The sequence below is a fragment of the Protomyctophum parallelum genome (assembly GCF_964188405.1).
Source record: "Protomyctophum parallelum genome assembly, chromosome: 13".
Taxonomy (NCBI): Eukaryota; Metazoa; Chordata; class Actinopteri; order Myctophiformes; family Myctophidae; genus Protomyctophum; species Protomyctophum parallelum.
Genome location: NC_139708.1, coordinates 4,241,805 through 4,261,557, shown reverse-complemented (window position 1 = coordinate 4,261,557; position 19,753 = coordinate 4,241,805). Strand labels below are relative to the sequence as shown.

Below are 19,753 nucleotides of genomic sequence, written 5' to 3'. Positions count from 1 at the left end.
TTTTAGTTTGTTTTCTGTGTAGGCCTATGTTTTATTGTTTTGTTTCTGTAATCTCGACAGAATTGCAAATAAGGCTAAACGTAATAAAGTTTTCAATCAGTATTTTAGAATAGTAGAGTAGTAGTTAGCATAGTTCAACGATGCGCATTTTGTGCTCTTGTGACTGGTCTAAGATTATCTAGTCTCAGCACCGGCCATTTATTTTTTATCTCTATAGCCTACTATAGTCTGCAGACTCGTCGGATCATAATTATAGCTGCATATAAGAGCTCTTTCTTGCTGACTATCGTCTCCACCTGTGCGAGAATACAATCGTGTCACCATTTTGCGTGTCGGTAGACGCTGCGCGCGCCTCGCATCGCACCACGGGTGAAATTTCCACCTTAAAAAAGAAAAAAGAAAAAGAAAAAACCCTTTCGTGGTGAAACTTTTATGCCCGTATCTGAAGCGGTCCACCTTAAGCGCACACGCAACGCAGGCATACAGCGAGGTTTCCGCTTCTCAAAGCCGGGCTCCGGTGTTGCCATGTCCGCTTATAAGCTACTTTGGACTTCATTTCTGTAAAGTTGCTGGTAGTTGCGGGGTTTTTGCCTTGTTTCTATCTAGCATATTTGCTTATTTTTGGGCTTGCTTCATTCTTTTAAATTATTATATTAACCAGTTGCTCTCAAATATATTAATTAAAAATGGCTTAAGTTACCACCAAATAAAGTCCCCCAAATAAATGAGTATGTATTTGTGTTTGTCTCATCTAAAAATCAGGAAATGTTTTGTACTTTGTACTGCCATGGTACTTTGCCAGTAAGTAGCCTACTATGCTATTTTCCAAATATTCCAACTTTTCCCCCCAAGAAGTTGCAAATGTAGCCTACAACACAAGTTATGCGACGCGTTGTGAGCTTGTAGATTGGCTATATTTTCCAAAAGAAAATGCTGTTTGTTTACTTAGTTTAAAGTGTCGCTTCTTTATAGGCTATTGGGCTTGTTTTCCTAGACGTGGTTGGCTTGTTTCTCTCGCACAACCGGGCAACACTGCCGGGCTCTCGGACCGCGGCTCGCTGATAAAAACACCGTCTGGAACAAGAAGAGGTTGACGCACCAAACGCAACAACGGCAAAGAAAACCAAACCCACCGAAGCAAAGGGGAGAAAAAAATGTCCGAATCAAAGTACAGAGAGTGGATCCTGGACACGATCGACTCGTTGCGCTCCAGGAAAGCCCGACCGGACCTGGAGCGGATCTGCCGAATGGTCCGCAGGCGACACGGGTCCGAGCCCGACCGAACCTGCGCAGAACTCGAGAAACTGATCCAGGAGCAAACTGTGCTCAAAGTTAATTACAAGGGCTCCATATCGTACCGCAACGCCGCCAAGGTCCAGCGGAGAAGCAGGAAAAACAGAGATGATAGTAGCAGCGTGACGGCGAGCGGCAGATCACGGAGCGTGTTGCTGGAGGAAGGAGCCAGCCACTCGGATCTGAGCAACGGGGACAGCGCGCTGGGTCCCGCGGACCAGGACCAGGATGACACGGAGGATCTGGAGGTAACGCGACCTCGCATCGCACCGCCTTCATGTATTAATGATCATCACTATTATATTATTGTGACATGTGAACAGGGTGCGAGAACCGCACGAAAAATCTAAAACTGGCTTTTTTCACCCTTCTCTTTACCTCCTTCCAACACGGGGAGTGGTGACGCGAGTGTGTGAACGCAAGTGCACCCAAAACTGCCGCAGACGGGGAGCGGCTGTACCCTCGGCACGGAAAAAAAATCACCAACAATGAAAGCTGTGCGCGTAATGTTAGACTGTTACGGGGCACACGCAGGGGGGTGTGTGGAATGGGGGGCGGGTGTGTGGCGTGGGGGCACTTTTATTTGATGTTGCCGTTAAGTCAAAACAATGCGTTGGGGGAAAAACTTGCACACTTTGCGGTCCCGTCTCTGCAACAGACAGCCCTCCTCCTCCTCCTCCTCCTCCAGTCAGAACCACCATTATCACACTCAGCAGCCTGACTGTGAGCCGAAAGCGCTTTTCAAGCCCAAAACTCGTTGGTGCGGGACGGTGTGGTGCGGCCGTGGTGGGGGGGCATCCAGAGAGAAAAGTCTTCACAAACACCGCGGAACATCCGAGGCTGATAGGGAGGGAGTGAGGGAAGGGGGGGGGGGTAATTTTTTTTTTTTTTTTTTTTTTGCTTGGGGATTAAAGATAAAAGAATGAGAGATGATGATGATGTCGCACTCAAAACAGTCGGTAGTCAGATTATGATCATAACCCGTAACCGTAAGCTTTTGTGTTCCACCGTCCGTCGCATTATAAGAGAACATTGACCCGGTGCAAAGTCAAAGTAGGTTGGCTATGGAGGAGGCTCTAGTCAGTGAGTCTAGTCTGCTGGCTGGCTGGCTGCTGGGAATGCTCTACATCGCTGGTCTGTTTGGCTAAAATGGCTCGATCCGATTCGGGGAGCGCTCACAATTTCATGTGGGGCTATAAATGTGAGCTGGCTACTAGTAGGCTACATATACTATACTATACTCTCTTGTTCGTATACGACGAAGGCTCGCCGAAAAGAACTGATCTCAAGCTAACGACGCGGTAGACCGTAGACTAGACGTGAGGATCTGTTCTTTTTGGTGAGCGACACCGCCCTGCGACGAAGTATAATTTGGCCTTTACAGCGGAAAACTCGATGTCTTTTTGCGCGACTTTTCTTTCATAGACGCTTCTGTATTAATTATCAAACAAGGAGGCCTAGAGACGGGAATGCACTCAATGCAGTAAATGCACCGAGCACATCCACAGTTTATCTACATTCAACCGGCACGGGCTCTATAGAACTCGGGGGGGGGGGCTTGAATAACGTGGGGTTTTTTTTCTTGAACTACAACAAACAACGCATTGAAAGTTGTAATATATAAGCGCCCGGCCCGATGGCTAAATGCCATAAAAGCGTCTCTTTCTCAGAGAGGTGCGGGGCGGGCTTTAGTTGCGCGCTCCACTCGCACTCGGCCGTGTGTCTTTGGACACGCAGTCGCACACAGTCTGTCACACTGTAAGCTCTTTCCCCCACGGATAGGGAACCGTCGACCAAAGCTAAGCAAGCGTCCGACTCGAAACTACTTCTGTGCATCCTATTTTCAACAATAAGACTTGTTTAAGACACCGATTGCGGTCGAAAGGGTGCATGATTGAGTGTGTGCTGTAGTGTGTAGGGAACATCCTGCGTGCATTCAGTCACCACGGGGAGGGACGAGGCTTTTCAAAGGCAATTATTTACCACAGCGGTCAAATTGCGACATCTGTATGAGTGTTCTTCATTCATGTGACACAGCCTTGGACCAGCGCACTGACTGACATGAAAACACTCCCCCATAATAACAACACGCATGGCATTAGCACAGGTTTTACACTCAAAATAACAAGGTTTTTGCTGCTAGCTACCCAAGTTGCTCGCAATCATGAATGGGGAAATAGACGAAACCCTGTGTCTTATCGCAACAAAGGCAGAATATGATTGTGGAATTATGTGATTTTTTTTTACTTTGCAATCCTATATGACTACCTGATGTTCAGTATTCTATGCTATTTGTATTTCTCCCAAATATTGAAATACAGTTTCTAATCCCCTCCCCCCTCAGGCTTGCTATCATCCATGTGTTGATCCAAACATGGATAAAGGTGCATTGCACTGCATTCAGTCCACAGTCACAGACCCCATTTGATCACAAGATTTTATATTATTATTATTATCTCGGGCACCGCCCCAAATAACATTTTTGTTGTTAGACATGATTTGGTCCTATGTGTCCCCGTCCCCTAAGGACCCCTGGGAGTCCCTGGACACCACTTTGAGAACCACTGTTCTACACCCACTTTCATAGATCAACGATCTTTGTTTGTATGGTGAATATAATCCCATGATGTTGGAAAGCTTAATACAAACTTTCCCTGAAATGTCATGTTGCTTCCATGTGCTTGCATCCTGCAGGCTGACGGCTCAATGGCTATGGACACAGACAGCAATGCAGAGGAGGAGGCGGCTGACGAAAGGAGCCGAGATGGGCCAGGCGGTGGGCCGCGGCCTCCAGGCCACACCACCACCACATATGAAGACACTGCCGTTAAGTGTGCTCCTGTGCATGCCTTCTCTGCACCCTGCTCCCCCTCTGGGGCGCGTATTGGCCCCTGCAGCTCTAGCGTCAGCCCCAGCCCTACTACTACCCCTGGCACGACGGGCCTGGACAGTGTGTCGGTGGCTGCCTGGAAGGCTATCGGGAGGCCCAGCTCCTTGCCCCCATCCAGCCCCAGGGCTCTCGCGCACAATGACTGGGCTTATGACTCTGCTTTCTGCCCAGCAGAGCGCCAGCACCCCGGAATGCAGAAAGACAAAGGTAGGCGTCTGTGCTGACTAGCCACTGGCTATTATTATGCAACATATAATATTATTGTTATATAATATAAGATGAGAGTCCTATAGGAGTTGTCAGCCAACTAGTTGTTGCTGGGTGAGTACTTGTTGCTGTTCCCTATGCATGCTTACAGTGTAGCCAGAGCAAAGCATTAGGACTCACACGTGCGACAGTGATCCGGCCTTTCATTGTATGGGAGAAACGGGGCAGAGCGTTGTAGGCGATGAGGTGCATGACCATGTCTGTTTGTGTGAAGCATCTGTTCTGTAGCAGCCATTTTGGTTTGTAGTTTTCTTTCAGTGGGGCCAAGCCCAACACAGTCCATTGCAAGTCAAACAAACTACATACCCGAAACCAGCACTCCAATGGATGCGTCTGATGTTCCGTCAGCGTTCTTACTTGCGTTTTCAAATGCATTGTCTGGTGTGTGTGTGTGAGTTTGCCCATAAAGTTTACAACTTGAACTTATATTTGCATTACCCAGTTAAACCCTATATATTAGTTAGGACTATACTCTGTGCATCTCCCCCCCCCCCCCCCCCCCCCCCCTCTACATTAAATATCTTCACTGAAAACAGCAGTAGCCGATCTACAAACGAATGCAATAAAATTGCCGAAAATAGGCAATCTACAAGCTCACATTGAATACGTTGTGTGCTTGTATATCTGCTATTTTTGAGTGGTGCAACCACTCCAAGGAACAGCAATGTCCGTGTCCGCCTATGTGTGTTGTTCACCTATGTGTCCGTGTGACATTAACCCATTCTGAACGGGAACCCATTTTGGTGTTATAGCATCATGTTATGCTTTAGCTATTGAAAAATAGCAGATCTACAAGCTCATAGCGCGCCACCGAGTGGCGCGCTAAGAGCTTGTAGGTCTGCTATTTTTGAAAATCGAAGAACGACTGACATTTTTTAGAATCTGATCTCAGGTCAGAATGGTGTTAATCAGAGCAGTGTGTGTCCAGTGGAAACCTCGTATGAATCAGATCTCGGGTCAGAATGGGTTAATGAGCACGAGTATGACTAGTACCAGTAGGGGCGCTGTTGTGCCAGAAACAGAGAGAGAGAGCTGCACTGTTGCCTGCTAATGAGAGGGGGGGGGGGGGGGGGGAGTTGCACCACTCAGTTCACATAGGTGTGATTCTTTTCAAACGTTTGTCCCAGAAGGCCGATGCTAGGCAGTGGCGCCGTCAGGAAAAAGTTGGAGGGACAATATTCGAGATCGAGAGTTGTATTGAGACTAGAGAGCAACTGCAGTTACTGCAGTTAGGGTATAGGCTATAGGGTATAGGCTATAGGGTTACGGTATAGGGTATAGGCTATAGGCTATAGGCTATAGCCAGAATGGTCATTGCGGCGAGAGGCAAGCATGCAGCGGCAGCCAATACACAACAACGGATTGTGCAACAAAACGGTGCTAGAGACGCCACCAGCGCCGGTCGGGATAATTAAATAAATAATAGACAATCATTCCCCAATAGTTTGAGCCGGACATCAAGACCCAAATGACCCCCTCTCCGGCGCCTATGATGCTAGGGGTTATGTGGTTAATAACCACAGCACCAAACAGAATAGACCACCCTAATTTGATGACTTTATATCAGTGTATGCCCCTCAGAATGAAGCAGCTCACACAGCTAAACTACTCAAAGGACCATATCAACTACAATCAACGCGTGTCGCTGTTTATACGTATTATGCAAGCATATAAAATAATAAGGAAAAACGGAGTCCGTACACTTGATCCAGCTCCTAATGAAGAAGAGACACTTTGGCTCGAAACGTCACCATTGGTGGTAATAAAAAGTACCCTTAGAGCTGTATTCAGTGTGGACTCTGTTTTTCTTAATATTTGTCTCTGTCCAGCACCTGGCTTTTTAACTTTGGATGTGTGCTTTATTCAGTGTTTGCATATATCGCATTATTATAAACGTAGACAATGGTAGACAATAGACATTTTATATACATTCATTAAAATGTTACCAAGCTTACCTGAATAATTGAGTAAATGTTGGCTAAACATCATTCCTCTGCTAGTTAGTCATGGATGTTTGAATTTGGTTCATAAAGCAATCATTCTTCCAGGGACTAATTCTAGCTAACCTATACAGACAGTAATGCTCACTTTGGTTGTTGTAGCCCGTGTTGGACTGGTTTCTGCCCAATTGGCCGTTTTAAAATTCATTGGGCTGGAAAAAATAGCATTGTGCGGCTTCAGTTCAGGTGGATCACCAGATTCACCACCCATCATCACCACCCACCAGGCATACTTAATGAACTGGTAGGTGTGTCCAACTGTCCACATAAAAGCATGATTTTAACAAATACTGTACACTTTTTGGAAAAAGTTCTTCCTCCTTATATTCTAATAATACCTGTTGATCATGTTTTAGGGTGGAAAAAAATCGTGGCACTCCATCTTTAAAGGAGAATTCCATGCTAGAATGCTTTCTTATCTTTCTTACCTTTCTTTGTAGTTGTTACGTCCCCACCAAAGAGGTCCAGGTGTTTTTTTGTGCAAAAACTCCTTATTGGCTATTTTCCCTACCATAAGCATATCAATGAATTGTATTGCATTGAATGGGAATTGAATGGGGCTATGGGGTGTTGTGCTAATTCGCTTATTTCCATCGAAAGAAGTAGTAAAGTGTGCCGCTTGGGATAGTATTTACATTATGAAGAGAGGATATATACAAAGAAATTATAATTTTGAGCGATGGAATTAGCACAACACCCCATAGCCCCATTCAATTCCCATTCAATTCAATGCAATTCATGTAGGGCTCATGGTAGGGGAAATAGCCAATAAGGAGCTTTTGCACAAAATAACACCTGGACCTCTTTGGTGGGGACATAACAACTACAAAGAAAGGTAAGAAAGCCTTTTAGTATGGAATTCTCCTTTAACACACATACATACACTGTTTCCGTATCCACTCTAGACCGGACATTTATTTGATCCAACAACAGCCATGTTGTGTGTACATACTGTAGGGCGGGATGTGGATACCCATCTGTCCAATAGGGGAACAACTGCATGTAGATTTAGCTATTATTTATTTATCTATTAAAAAAAACGGTCAAGGAAGCACCAGTCCCGTTCTTTGTCAAATCTAGGTACCCATGTAATGATTTTACGGTTTTATATGCATGGGTTTGGCCGATTTGGGCTGTTTCTTTATTGAATTGGGCTGGTTTTAAGTTGTGCTTTGGCTGGAAACTGTCATTCTGATTCTGATCTGGCTGCACACCAGCTCCATTGACTTTATGTCTGCGAAAGGCCCACCAGCTGCCATGGTCAACGTAGGCATAGGGCAGACATGGAATGGATGCGTCTGCACTTTTATATGACATTTTGACTGGGTAGTTAGTGGTGCAGATCCTTAAAAACAATTAAGGTTTGGAATCTATTAACTGTATCCATTCGAACACAGAAGCAGGAAGTATTATAATGACATAACATGTCATTCAGACCATGGCCTCGTCAACATAAGTCATGGGAAATGTCATAAATATGAGTATAGGCTACAATACAAGCCAAAACACAATTCTAGAGATTTGTTGACTGCGTGCATGGTTAACTTCATTTAGTGTTCAGCAAAACTACAACAGCAATAAATAAAAATGTAATAATAACTCATGCTTTTAAAGGCTAGAAGCAGTGGCATTTTAACATAACTTACTTTGACTGCTGCGTTTCGAATGGATTCTGTTTGGAGAATTCAGGCCATAAAATATACGCTACATAAAACGTGGTTTGGTGACGCTGTCAACGTTTTGAATACATTATACTGTAGGTGAGTGACGTACGCTGTCAACGTTTTGAATACATTATACTGTAGGTGAGTGACGTACGCTGTCAACGTTTTGAATACATTATACTGTAGGTGAGTGACGTACGCTGTCAACGTTTTGAATACATTATACTGTAGGTGAGTGACGTACGCTGTCAACGTTTTGAATACATTATACTGTAGGTGAGTGACGTACCCTGTCAACGTTTTGAATACATTATACTGTAGGTGAGTGACGTACGCTGTCAACGTTTTGAATACATTATACTGTAGGTGAGTGTAGTAGATGTGTCTATTTTTGACTCTCCGGGACCCAAACTAGATAGTAGATGTACAAGCTCACAACAGAGATCTGCTATTTTCACTACTTCTTAACCCATTCTGTTTCTGACCTGAGATCAGATTCAGACGAGGTTTCCACTGGACACACACTGGTCTGATTAACCCATTCTGACCTGAGATCAGATTCTAAAAAATGTCAGTCGTTCTTCGATAATAAAAAAAAATAGCAGACCTACAAGCTCGTATCGCGCCACTCGGTGGCGCGATATGAGCTTGTAGATCTGCTATTTTTCAATAGCTAAAGCATAACATGATGCCAACACCAAAATGGGTGCCCGTCCAGAATGGGTTAAAAGTATCTTTCCCATTTAATTAATGGATTTTCTTGAATGGAATTCATTTGAAAAAAAGGAACATTTTAGATGATTACTTTTAAATCATTAGAAATAATAGTAATGAAAAACAAGATGTAGGAAAGATGTAATAAATAAACGTGACCCATAAAAATTGGTCTGTGACCCACATATGGGTCCCGAGTCCCCGACCCACTGTTTGGGAAACAGTGGGGAAAATAATAATAATAATAATTAACGTGTTGGATTACCTATCTCAAACAAGTTTGAGTTGCAAATAAGTGGTTAAAAAGTTATCTCCAAGAAAGGCAACAATATGTTAATTTCAAAAATGTAGATTCAGACACACAAAACAACAGTCCTCCAGTCCTCCAGGGTCCTGTACTTGCCCACAAACTATTTATTATGTATATAAATGATATGACACAAGCTTATACAGCTCAGACCTGAAACAGCTTATGTGTAAAAGAGAGCTAGAAGCCCTCAAGAAGTGGTTTGATACAAACAAATTATCGCTGAACTTAAGTAAAACAAAATACATGATCTTTAGTAATAAAATAATAGAGAACATGGTTAAATTAACAATAACTGACATAGAAATTGAACGAGTACATGAAAATAAATTCGTAGGTGTTATAGAAGATAGTAAACTAAATTGGAAATCACACGTAGTAAACGTACAATCAAAAATTTCAAAAACAATAGCTATATTAGATAAAATAAAAGACCTAGTAAAAAAAGACTCATACTTCCATACTTAATGTATTGTGTGGAGGTATGGGGGAACAACAAAACCAATTTTCATGTTACAAAAAAAGCCATAAGAATCATAAATAAAACTGAATATCTTGCAGCTACAAACCCACTATTCATCTGCAAACAGCCAAACACGCACTAAAATGTGAAGATATAGTCAGCATAAACACTGCAATATTCATGTACAAGATAAATAAACAATATTCTACCGTCATCCATACAGGAGCTGTTTGAAATGAGTACAGTACAATCTCAGGGGGACCTGTGTATTAAAACACCAAGACATAGGGTAGATGTATTGTATATCTATAGGGGTAGACTTGTGGAATAGCCTGGACAATGGACATTCTGACCTGAGATCAGATTCATACGAGGTTTCCGCCGGACACACACTGGTCTGATGAACCCATTCTGACCTGAGATCAGATTCTAAAAATGTCAGTCGTTCTTCGATTTTTCAAAAATAGCAGACCTACAAGCTCGTATCGCGCCACTCGGTGGTGCGATATGAGCTTGTAGATCTGCTATTTTTCAATAGCTAAAGCATAACATGATGCCGACACCAAAATGGGTGCCCGTTCAGAATGGGTTAAAGCACACCACTTTAAAAAGCTATTTAAAAGTAAGGTATTCAATAGATATAAAACATTATCATATGATTATTATCATTATTAACCATTATCATAATTATTATCATATTATCTCATTATCATAATTATTATTAACGTAAGATCAAAGTTCTCTTGGCTTGAGTTTAAATCGGCTGATCATTGTAACTTCCATCTTACTGTTCTCCATCTGAAAGTTCTCATTCTGTCAGACTAAGTTCTAAAAATTGCTTATTTTTCTTCTGTTTCCTTTGTATTTTGTTTCTTTTCAGAAAAAAAGGCTACGCAAAATAAGCTTCGGCTTCAGCCTAGACCTTTTCGGTGCCACCTCTTTATATAATATAAATGCAAATGATGAAGTTTACCATGTTACTGTACAGCACCGAAGTAAACTATTAATTCATTCAAGTCTCAAGTCTCTGCAAGTTGATTCTCATACCATACTGAAATGAAAATGGAGTCTAGTGGCTTCCCTGCAAAAATGGTGGGCAGTAATGTCAAGTGTACCGAGTGGAAGTCAATGTTCTAGACCTGCCAGACACTAGAAATGGTGCCTAACCTGAACCAGCTGCAAGCTAAGCATGTGACTGCCTGCCGGCCAATCAAATGGCATAGATCCCATAGGGTCCGGTGGCTGAATTATCTACTAGGTTAGATTCACATTTGTGGTTATTACATGAATTACAGCTTGTTCACTTGGAATAATAACAACAACAATAAATAATGTGACCCTCTGCATTTATTTGCTCCAGGTAAAGGAGCAGAATTGGCAGGGGCAGTGAAATCAGCAGGACCGCCTGTGGCTACAAGTCCACGTGTTCTGAAGAATGCAAGTCTGTGTAACCCAAAGAATACAAGTCCAATGACCCCGAAGAACATAAGTCCATGTACCCCGAAGGATATAAGTCCTTGCACCCCACCAAAGGATATAAGCCCTTGTACACCGAAGGATACTGTAAAGAAAGAAGGATGGAGGACAGAGGACAGAGGACCTTCCTATGACCAGATGGTCCCTGACAACAATGGAACCAAACTGGTAATTGGCCTATATCTCTCTGTGATAGACAGCACTGCATTTCTGTCTGCGCTGCAGCTTCTTCACAGAGGAGAGGAACCACGATGGAAAAATAAGGCTTTATTGTGTTTTTGTGTGTGTAATGACTGCAGTGCATTGCTATGTGATAACTTGAATCATCAAATTGATTAACTCAGTGTGCTACTTGCTTGTCATTTTCATGCATATTTTCCATTCCCCTTCTGGTCAACAGGATGAGACCAAGAACGTTTGTGTTGGAAGCCCACTGACCTCTGATAACTGTGAGTGTGTCTCTATTTTAATTGTATTTGTTTAAAGGAGAATTCCATACTAAAAGGCTTTCTTACCTTTCTTTGTAGTTTTTACGTCCCCACCAAAGAGGTCCAGGTGTTATTTTGTGCAAAAGCTCCTTATTGGCTATTTCCCCTACTATAAGCCCTAAATGAATTGCATTGAATTGAATGGGAATTGAATGGGGCTATGGGGTGTTGTGCTAATTCGCTTATTTCCATCGCTCAGAATTATAATTTCTTTGTATATATCCTCTCTTCATAATGTAAATAATATCCCAAGCGGCACACTTTACTACTTCTTTCGATGGAAATAAGCGAACTAGCATAACACCCCATATCCCCATTCAATTCCCATTCAATGCAATGCAATTCATTGAGGGCTTATGGTAGGGAAAATAGCCAATAAGGAGTTTTTGCACAAAAAAACACCTGGACCTCTTTGGTGGGGACGTAACAACTACAAAGAAAGGTAAGAAAGATAAGAAAGCATTCTAGCATGGAATTCTCCTTTAAGGGCTAACCTATATTATATTGAGAACTCAGAGATAACATTAAGGAGCCTGATAACATGCCCCTTTTCTCATTTTGGGGGATTGATTTACAGTGACACAGCAGAATGTTAATGGGATTAATTAGATAGAAGTTACTACCCTGATGTTTCAGAGGACGTGCGTGATGAGTGAATGCTGCTCACTGCCTCACAGGTGTTGCTCATTCTAATGATAGCTCTGTTGTTTTGAAAGCTGTACCTTCTGTTCAGTCCTTGTAAAGCACAAGCGTCCTTTAACTTGCCTTTCAGTTGCTGAGTTACACAATATGAATGAAGCCATTAAAGACCTGAGGCCCATTCTAAAAAAATGCCTTCCAAATCAGTAGTTATCACACTTTCAAGAGTTTTCCAAAGAAAATAGCTGTGCAAGCTTGCAGCGCTGCATGAAGTGATGCACTGAGAGCTTGTTGATCTGCTATCTTTGAATAGCCAACGCTAAAATCAAAATGACACGGTGCTTTCCCGGGTTAATGGTTTAATGGTTTAAGACCTACTGCAGGGTCTACTCTATATAGGAGAGAGATAGCTCTGGTCCATAGCTCTAATGCTCTGGTCCATAGCTCTAATGCGTTTCATTTAGAGCTATGTTACTCTCAACTCCCGCCGCTCGCATGAATTCAGACCAGCCTCTCCTCTTTAGTGTAAATAAAAATAACGTTTTTGCTACTCACCAAAGGCGGGTTGTGTCAATAGAAAGCCTACTTTCCTTAGTGGAAGCACTCTGAGCCCCCCACCACACGTATAAACGGTACTTTTTGGCCAAAAGGGGATTTTGTTTTGGAAGCAAGCGGAAGGCAGCTGCCATCCAATTTAAGACTGATCCAGGTACATTTCTATGCAGGTAACATTCATTTGAACTATGGTAATTTTGGCTTTCGAAATCAAAACTTTGCTGGCAACTCAAAAGTGTTCTTCACATTGTCAATAGCCAAAGCGGCCAACAATTTTAGAGTCTCCAAAACAATATTATTGGATCCATCCAATATATCCTGTCAGGCAGAGCCATAAGTAACATGATTGTATGTTCAGTAATTAAAAGCATACAAACGACTAGCTGTAATTGTTGCACTGTACAGTATCTGCTGTGTACTGCACTGCCACCATGTGGAGATGTAGGATGATGCAGGCAAGGATGAAAGGCTAGTATTCTATGCACCTGCATTACATTAGCACTGGGTGATCAAATAAAAAAAGTGTTTAGTTATAATTCATTATGTTCAGAGCCAGACCTCCCACACCACTGTATTATGTCCCTTAAATCAGTACTATCCTAGTAATATGTAACCCATATTCAGTATGGCTAATCATGTTTTTTCTGGTTTTAGGTGCTAAATCGAAAAAGAAGCTGGATTTGGACTCATTCATCCCAGCTGAGGACATTTTCCTGAACGGTGGCAAAAATGGCGACGTGTGAGTGTTCTGTAGTTACATCCTAAACCTTAGTGTGAGTGTTCTGTAGTTACATCCTAAACCTTAGTGTGAGTGTTCTGTAGTTACATCCTAAACCTTAGTGTGAGTGTTCTGTAGTTACATCCTAAACCTTAGTGTGAGTGTTCTGTAGTTACATCCTAAACCTTAGTGTGAGTGTTCTGTAGTTACATCCTAAACCTTAGTGTGAGTGTTCTGTAGTTACATCCTAAACCTTAGTGTGAGTGTTCTGTAGTTACATCCTAAACCTTAGTGTGAGTGTTCTGTAGTTACATCCTAAACCTTAGTGTGAGTGTTCTGTAGTTACATCCTAAACCTTAGTGTGAGTGTTCTGTAGTTACATCCTAAACCTTAGTGTGAGTGTTCTGTAGTTACATCCTAAACCTTAGTGGAGCATGAAGACCCCTTGTCCAGGAGACCGTCTCCATCTATTCAGGCCGTGACCCCTCAAAATAATCATATTTTAACTGGGGACCCCCCCGGCCTGATATGCACTTGGAATGTAGGAGTTGAGGCATTCCATTTATTTGACAATTTGGTCAATGTTTGACCAGTTCGGATTGTATAGTTGGATTACTTTTGATGCAGTAATGGTCTTTTTCTTTTCTCTCCCCCCCCCCTCCCACCCCTAATAAATAAATACAAATAATAATCAATCAATCAAGTCCCAACCCACAGGCTGAGAACCACTGCACTAGTTTCACCATTACATTTGTAATGTAACTTCATGTACTCTGAATCACTAGCAACCGCTGTCCTTCATGTAAATAGCCATGCAGCATATTTGATACTTTCTTTTTGTGTAATCTCATATTACATCAGGATAACTTAATTGCCTAAGAGGTTGACTGACAAGGCAACAAAAAAGGGAGAATTTATTTGGTGAGAAAACTCTTTGGTGGTCACATTCTGATTACTCTCTCTCTCTCTCTCTCTCATACCTCCAGCTCTGTGAAGAAGGAGAACGTGAGCCAGAACTTATTGCAATGGAGCGTGGCAGACGTAGCCAGTTATTTCTCTACTGCAGGCTTTCCAGAGCAGGCTGTGGCATTCCGAACACAGGTCAGTGCACTAACTGTGAGTCGCCACAAGGTGGAGCTCGACCCCCATTCAGTGGAGAGATGTGTAGCCAATGTGCTGATGTGCCTGTTCTGGTCCTTGTTGCATAATCATATAATAGGGAATGTGATCTCTTGACCTACATTAGTTGTGTACTGTTGTCAGTGGTGTAAAGTAACTAAGTACTGTACCTAAGTTCCATTTTAGGTGTTTTTTGTGTAACTTTACTGGAGTATTTTCATGTTTTCATTACCTTTTACTTCTATAAAAACTAAATGAAAAAGGTTAAAGACGGCCCCTCACGCATTAGAATGACAATATCAGTCACTAGAACCAACGACAGGTCTTTTCAATTTAAACTATCATGGTTAAAATGTAGCTTGACGTCACAAACATGTTTGAAAGTGAAATATCCCTTTAACCACAATCTACAAGCTCACAATAGACCTGTCTCACAGCCATGCCCCGCCCCCTTTCCAGACCTAGTGGTGATGACGTGACGTCACCCCATAGACATTACATGTTAAACTAGATAAAGTGCCAATCGGCACAGGTCTCCACCAGGATTCTTCCTCAGCCTAGTGGGAATATGCGTGCACAGTTTCATCGCAATCGGACGCTGCGTTGAGGAGTTGTGGCGATTTGTAAAAAGCGGGCTACTCCTGAAAACTGTAGGAGGCAATTGTGGCCAATTAGGATGGAATATGAGAAATCAAACAAACCTGTCTTGATCACATGACTATGGAGATCATGTGTACCGATTTGCGTGAAATTTGGATAAAATGTGAAGGAGTAATAATAGAAAATGTGTTTTACATATGTCGGCCTCCTGGTGGCGCTATAAAGAGCAGATGTGAAAAATTCCAGGCAAAGGTTTTTCCTTGGCCTCTAGGGAGTTGGCATACAAAGTTATCCACAGATCCGTGCAGTTAGAGGTAAAACACTTTTCGGCCAGTTATAACGCCACCTTGAGGCTGAGTTGAAATTGTTCATGTGGCATTTCGTCCTCGGCCTAGTGGGAATGTGGGTGCACAATTTCACGGAAATCACGCGATGTGTTCATGATTTGCAGCATTTTGTTTGAAACTGAGCACTCCTGTGAATTTTGGAAGCCAATCTTAACCAATCAGGATGGAGTCTGAGAATTCTGAAAGACCGGTTTGGTTGAATGGCTCTAGAGAGACTGTGTACCAATTTGCGTGATGTTTGGACAAGATCTGTAGGTGTACTGTGCAAAAACTTGTTTTGCACAAAACGGCCTCCTGGTGGCGCTATAACAGGCCGTTCTGGAAAGTTTGGGGCAGAGGTTCATGGTTGGCATCCAGGGAGTGTGTGTGCAAAATTTGGCATCGACCGGGTTAACGGTGGCCGAGATTAGCTGCTCACGGACGGACACACGGACACACGGACGGACGGACACGCGGACGGAGTGCAAAACATAGTCTCCCCCATGCCTTCGGCTGGTGGAGACAAAGAGCTACATTCAGAAGCCATAAACAACGCTTTTTCTGAAGGTAAACTTTATTGTCTCCACCAGGCCGAAGGCATGGGGGGAGAGTATGTTTTGCACTCCGTCCGTCCATCCGTCCGTCCGTGTGTGTGTCCGTGAGCAGCTAATCTCGGCCACCGTTAACCCGGTCGATGCCAAATTTTGCACACACACTCCCTGGATGCCAACGATGAACCTCTGCCCCAAACATTCCAGAACGGCCTGTTATAGCGCCACCAGGAGGCCGCTTTGTGCAAAACAAGTTTTTGCACAGTACACCTACAGATTTTGTCCAAACATCACGCAAATTGGTACACAGTCTCTCTAGAGCCATTCAACGAAACGGGTCTTTCAGATTTTTTACTTTTGTTGCCCTTTTATCCAACCACCAGATGAAGGCAAGCTGCAATGTCCTACATTCCTATCCTGGTGGAGACCTGTGCCCAGAAGGGCACTTTTTCTAGTTCTATTTGGTTTAGCGGTCTTTATTTTTATTTTTATTAAGATATTTTTTTTGCGGCTTACGCCTTTTATTGATTTTTGAAGGGACAGACAGTAGGCTGACAGGAAACGGGAGAGAGATGGGGGGATGACATGCAGTAAAGGCCGTGTCGGGTCCGGGAGTCGAACCCGCGGCACACTGCGACTGGATTACCAGTCCGGTGCCCAGACCGTTACGCTACGGCCTGGGCCAGGTTTAGCGGTCTTAACATCTTGTTTTCTTCATAATAATATTGGTCTTTTACATTTTAACATTTGTAAACGGCCTTAAATGGTGCAGAGAAAGCAGGTAGGGATGTAGCTCTGGTCCATAGCCTTACTCATGGACCAGAGCTACAAGATGTTAAGACCGCTAAAACAAATAGAATAAAGTTTACCTTCAGAAAAAGCGTTGTTTATGGCTTCTGAATGTAGCTCTTTTAACATGTAAAGTCTATGGAGTGACGTCACGTCATCACCACTAGGTCTGGAAAGGGGGCGTGGAATGGGGGCGGGGAATGGCTGTGAGACAGGTCTATTGTGACCTAAGATGTGCTATTTTCAAAATATTTGTATGCTTTTGAAAACTTGTGAAATGGAACCCTATATGCATAATAATTAGTACTTTATTTTGATACCAATACCTTTTACTTTTACTCAAGTAGATGTTTAATTCCAGACTTACTTACTTACTTTCTAGTTGCGGTATTGATAGCTTTACTCAAGTAAAGATTGTGAATACTTTTTCCACTGTTGTTAAACGTGTACGGTAGTTAACACCTTAGAGTATATATATTAATAGAGACGGCACCGGATTTCTCCTCCCATCCACTTGCATTAAGTTGCTCAAAAAGCGCACGAGGCGATTTCACTCCTCCTTCCGGGTATAGGAACAGAGTGCATTCTGGGACGGATTGGACCCAAACACATGAACACGCTGCCGTTGACTATCATCATTGCGCCGTTTGCGAGCGTTCACGTATGAAACATTCGTTCACGTATGAAACATTCGTTCACGCGTCATGGGCCCAATAACATGAACGTGTCTGTGGAGCGATGCGCTCGGTTTTGATATCAATAAAGTTCCGTCCTTTTATTATTCTCCCGTCCTGAGCGCCGTGCGTTACTATTCGATAGGACGGAGACCTCTGTTTATGCCACTCAGGGTGTTAACCCATTCTGATCTGAGATCAGATTCATACGAGGTTTCCACATGGACACACACTGGTCTGATCAACCCATTCTGACCTGAGATCAGATTCTAAAAAATGTCAGTCGTTCTTCGATTCTTCAAAAAATAGCAGACCTACAAGCTCGTATCGCGCCACTCGGTGGCGCGATATGAGCTTGTAGATCTGCTATTTTTCAATAGCTAAAAGCATAACATGATGCCGACACCAAAATGGGTGCCCGGTCAGAACGGGTTAAATGTGGACAGTCTCTTTGCACACACATTCTCAGTCTATTTATATCCCCTCCCTTCTGGCCCCCGACAGGAAATAGACGGGAAGTCTCTTCTCCTAATGCAACGCAGCGACGTGTTGACCGGCATGTCCATCCGCCTCGGCCCAGCCCTCAAGATATACGAGCGACACGTGAAGGTGCTGCAGAGGACCCACTTCCTGGAAGACGAAGAAGACCTCTGAGGTGTGTTTTTATTATGATCCAACACAAAGCATCCAGCTGAACATTGGGACGTTAATGTGTATACATGCAGACAGTAGACGACTACCTTCTGGGGATAAGTCGCATCCCCCACCACCACTCATCTCCATGTCAGATAATGGACATGGACTGGCATTCTCTTTGTGGCTGTGAAAAAAAAGGACAATTAATAGAAGGTTGTCCTCAGGCCCGGCGCCAGGATGAAATGACAGAGGGGGCAATCGGGGGCAGGTATTGGACATGAAGACAATGCGCCACATTTGCATATCTATAGAGGGCAGAGGCGCACAATTTCGTAATTGAATGCCTGGAAATGTACCATTGTTTTGTCTGTAACTATTTGATCTAAGGGGGCAAAGAGGTTGATTTAGGGGGGCAAACACCCCCTTTGCCCCCTCGTGGCGCCGGGCCTGGTTGTCCTATACCTTTCCCATTGTGGTCTTTGAGGAAAGGTGTTAATTTCATTTGTTTTGCCATGCGATAGATGCGTCGACGATGGGAACGGTCTTCGATGCTCTGGGGGTTTGTTTTTTCCATAGTCTCTCAAGACAGATTCTGCTAACGGCTGAATCTATCTGCACCACTGCCCTAAACCTGCAGTGTTGTTGTTAGTGTCGTTGTTAAACACAGAAGCATCCGGGAGGAAGTGGACTAAGAAAGGGAGAACTGTCTCTACACAAAAAGGAGGTGAAAACAAAGGAAACCAATATTTCCCCTTTTTTTTTTACCGAGTGGGTACCCAGATTGTTTTTTTTTTACATGGACCTTTCTGCTAGCTAGAGGAACATGCAGGAGGCCCGGTGCGACCTCTGGAAGGGACTAACCTTGCACCAACTGGACCACCTGCGGACTAATGGACCCACAGACTGATGACCACACTAATGCTGTGTGGCTGACGACAGTGATGTCACAGACAGTAGTAGACCAATCAGAAGAAGTGGGCTCTGTGTTGTGACTGATCTTAACATTACGTTGTTGGCTCCTTAACCTAAACTGGTTCTGTGACCTCTCCTGTTTATTCAGGAACAAATGTCTGTTCTCCTTTTCTCTCTCTCTCTCTCTCTCATAAGGAGACTTTAGAACGAGACCCTGTTGATTAAAGCATGATTTATACTAGTGTTGTGTGACAATGTTGCTCACCGGAAATCTGATTTGGAGCTAAAACGCATTCAGCGAGCAACATTGCTGTACAATTAACCCATTTAGATCCAAGGCGGGTTCTAAAAAAGCCTTCTAAATCCTACTTAAAGGGATACTTCACCCTTTTTGCAAAATAATATATGTTAATGACGTTTAGAAGCTTTAGAACACTTTCCTGGAGATCTTTATGTGTGTAATATGTGGTTTTAGATATTTTAGATTGTAGCAGTGAGCCTGTTGTCTCTGATGTCATGGACACTGGGCTCACTTCCTTCCTGGACTACATGTTGTCTCAGTAAGACAGCTCTCCCCCTATCCACAAGGAGGAGCAGTGCACCAAAGAATTATGGGAATTGTAGTCCAGGAAGGTAGTGAGACCAGTGTCCATGACATCAGAGACAACAGGC

The 19,753-nt window shown here is 43.3% G+C and overlaps 1 protein-coding gene across 1 annotated transcript; it reads left to right on the top strand.

Moving 5' to 3' along the window:
* Nucleotides 1-1,078: 1,078 nt before the first annotated feature.
* samd1a (sterile alpha motif domain containing 1a) lies at nucleotides 1,079-19,448 on the top strand. Its single transcript, XM_083779843.1, has 7 exons — nucleotides 1,079-1,541; nucleotides 3,988-4,390; nucleotides 10,959-11,242; nucleotides 11,475-11,523; nucleotides 13,411-13,495; nucleotides 14,461-14,575; nucleotides 18,038-19,448. Exons 1-7 carry the CDS (start codon nucleotides 1,155-1,157, stop codon nucleotides 18,185-18,187), a joined length of 1,473 nt encoding a protein of 490 aa, XP_083635969.1. The 5' UTR covers nucleotides 1,079-1,154; the 3' UTR covers nucleotides 18,188-19,448.
* Nucleotides 19,449-19,753: the final 305 nt, after the last annotated feature.

Bases quoted from the DNA above. Each gene is read 5' to 3' on its own strand.
- samd1a (XM_083779843.1), top strand. From the start codon at position 1,155: ATGTCCGAATCAAAGTACAGAGAGTGGATCCTGGACACGATCGACTCG. The intron at 11,243-11,474 runs GTAATTGGCCTA...TCTGGTCAACAG, and splicing joins ACAACAATGGAACCAAACTG to GATGAGACCAAGAACGTTTG. The intron at 14,576-18,037 runs GTCAGTGCACTA...GGCCCCCGACAG, and splicing joins CTGTGGCATTCCGAACACAG to GAAATAGACGGGAAGTCTCT.